The sequence below is a fragment of the Colobus angolensis genome, unplaced genomic scaffold (assembly GCF_000951035.1).
Source record: "Colobus angolensis palliatus isolate OR3802 unplaced genomic scaffold, Cang.pa_1.0 Scaffold1, whole genome shotgun sequence".
In the NCBI taxonomy this organism is placed as follows: domain Eukaryota; kingdom Metazoa; phylum Chordata; class Mammalia; order Primates; family Cercopithecidae; genus Colobus; species Colobus angolensis.
This window is the reverse complement of record NW_012110918.1, coordinates 12,611,837-12,613,977: the sequence shown is the minus strand read 5'-3', so window position 1 is coordinate 12,613,977 and position 2,141 is coordinate 12,611,837. Positions and strand designations below refer to the sequence as shown.

At 58.3% G+C, this 2,141-nt stretch overlaps 1 protein-coding gene across 1 annotated transcript in view; it reads left to right on the top strand.

Moving 5' to 3' along the window:
• The window catches only part of ST6GALNAC2 (ST6 (alpha-N-acetyl-neuraminyl-2,3-beta-galactosyl-1,3)-N-acetylgalactosaminide alpha-2,6-sialyltransferase 2), a 21,410-nt gene continuing 19,269 nt past the window's right edge, over positions 1 to 2,141 (top strand). The window contains exon 1 of the mRNA XM_011951116.1: positions 1 to 210. Coding sequence (XP_011806506.1) covers positions 86 to 210 — 125 coding nt within the window. The 5' untranslated portion in view covers positions 1 to 85. The remainder of the gene's footprint in view (positions 211 to 2,141) is intronic.

The following is a 2,141-nucleotide window of genomic DNA, read 5'->3' as shown; positions in this document are numbered from 1 at the left end:
CCTCCGCAAGTGCCACCCGGCCCACCCGGGCCTCTCCCTTCTACCCGGGACGTCGGCGGCCGGGGCGCTCGCGGGCCGGGGCTATATGGGGCTCCCGCGCGGGCCGTTCTTCTGGCTGCTGCTCCTGCTCACAGCTGCCTGCTCAGGGCTTCTCTTTGCTCTGTACTTCTCGGCGGTGCAGCGGTACCCGGGGCCCGCGGCCAGAGCCAGGTAGGGGCTGCCGCGCGCCGAGCGGGAGGGCGTGGGGGCGACCAGGGCGCGGGGAGGGCGTCCAGCCCAGGGCTCCCCGGCGGCCCGCAGCCCTCAGCCCAATCTCCGCGTCGACCCCTCTGGGGCAGCTCTCAGCAAGAACTCGGGCCGCGGTTAGAACCCGTCGCCAGAACCCCCTCCCAGCCTTAACCTCGTGCTGCCCGGACCCCGCGGCCTTTGCCTGGGTCCAAGTAAGACCTCGCCCCTGCACCCTTGTTGCTGAAGTCCGGCCCCGCATGATGAGTATACTTTCTATTGTAGAAATCTACTGGGTCCCCGAAGCAGATTAAAAACTTTCTTTTTTGTCGGGAACTCTCCCTCGGTAACGTCAGATACTGCTTTCTGGGCAGGGACCCAAGTCTCCGGTTTCCAACTTCGTGGGGACCCTCGGCCGGGCCGCGGCCAGTCGCCTTTCCCGCCCGCTGCAGTCTCTGCCCACCTTGCGCCCGCTCCCTTCTCCCCGGCCTCTGCTCTCGGTATCTAGTTAAGCCGAGTGCGGGCGCGATCCGCGAAGAGGCGGGCGCCCGGGGGAACAAGGGGCGACTTCTGGCTCCATCCGTGCTCTCCTCCCCGCGCCGCCTCCTGCGCTCCACTCCCTCCTCCTCCCTGGGCACTTTCCTCTCCTGGGTGCCCCACGAGGAGAACCTGGGAGCCGGCCTCTAGCAGGTGGTGGTTCCAGTGACTGAAGAAGCCGCAAAACGATTTCGCTTAGCCTAAGAAAAGCGGACCAAGCCGTGGGAAGTCTGGGTTTGGGAGGAGGGAAGGGGCCGGCAGCCTCAGAAAGGCCTGCAGCCCCAGCCTTTCCCTTCCTGGCTCTTTTCCATCTGTGCACTTCCCACCAACCTTGCTGGGGGCTTAACGGGATGAAAACAAAAGTAAGTATCTGGTCTCCACAGATGCAGTCAAAGGACACACCAAAAGTCGCAGAAGAATGTGAAACAGCTTGCCAGGGATCAGGAGTCCAGCGCTCTTAGAACAAAGGGTGTTCTAGCGGCGCCACCTGAAGTTCCTACATCTCCTTGTAGTCAGAATTGCGTAATGAGGGTTATGAAACCTGACAAGGACTGAAGGCATTAAGAAAGAGGATCCTTAGCCCACCATGGCGACTTACGCCTGTAGTCCCAGCACTCTGGGAGGCGGAGGTGGGAGGATTGCTTGAGGCCAGGAATTCGAGGCTGTGAGCTGTGATTGCATTACTGCCTTCCAGCCTGGGCGAAAGAGCGAGACCCTGCCTCAAAAGAAAAGGAATCCTTGTCACTTTTATGTAAAGATGTTTAAAACACAAAGTATCTCAATGCAAAGAAATAATACATGTTTGATATGAGCCTGGGCAACCTGGCGAAACCCCATCTCTACCAAAAATACAAAAATTATCTGGGCATGGTGGTGCATGCCTGTGCTTCCATCTATTTGGGGAACTGACCAAGAGGATCCCTTGAGCCCAGGAGGTCGAGGCTGCAGTGAGCTGTGATCGCACCACTGCACTCCAGCCTGGGCAATACAGGGAGGTCCTGTCTCAAAAAAAAACAAAATAAGTTCGAGGTGATGGAAACGCTAATTAGCTGGTTTGCTTATTATACATCGCATACACGTATTGAAATACCACACTGTGGCAGGGCGTGGTAGCTCATGCCTGTAATCTCAGCACTTTGGGAGGCCGAGGCAGGCGGATCACGAGGTCAGGAGATGGAAACCATCCTGGCTAACACTGTGAAATCCCGTCTCTACTAAAAAATACAAAAAATTAAAAGGCGTGGTGGCGGGCGCCTGTAATCCCAGCTACTCGGGAGACTGAGGCAGGAGAATGGCGTGAACCCGGAAGGCGGAGCTTGCAGTGAGCCGAGATCGTGCCACTGCACTCCTGCCTGGGCGACAGAGCAAGACTCTGTCTC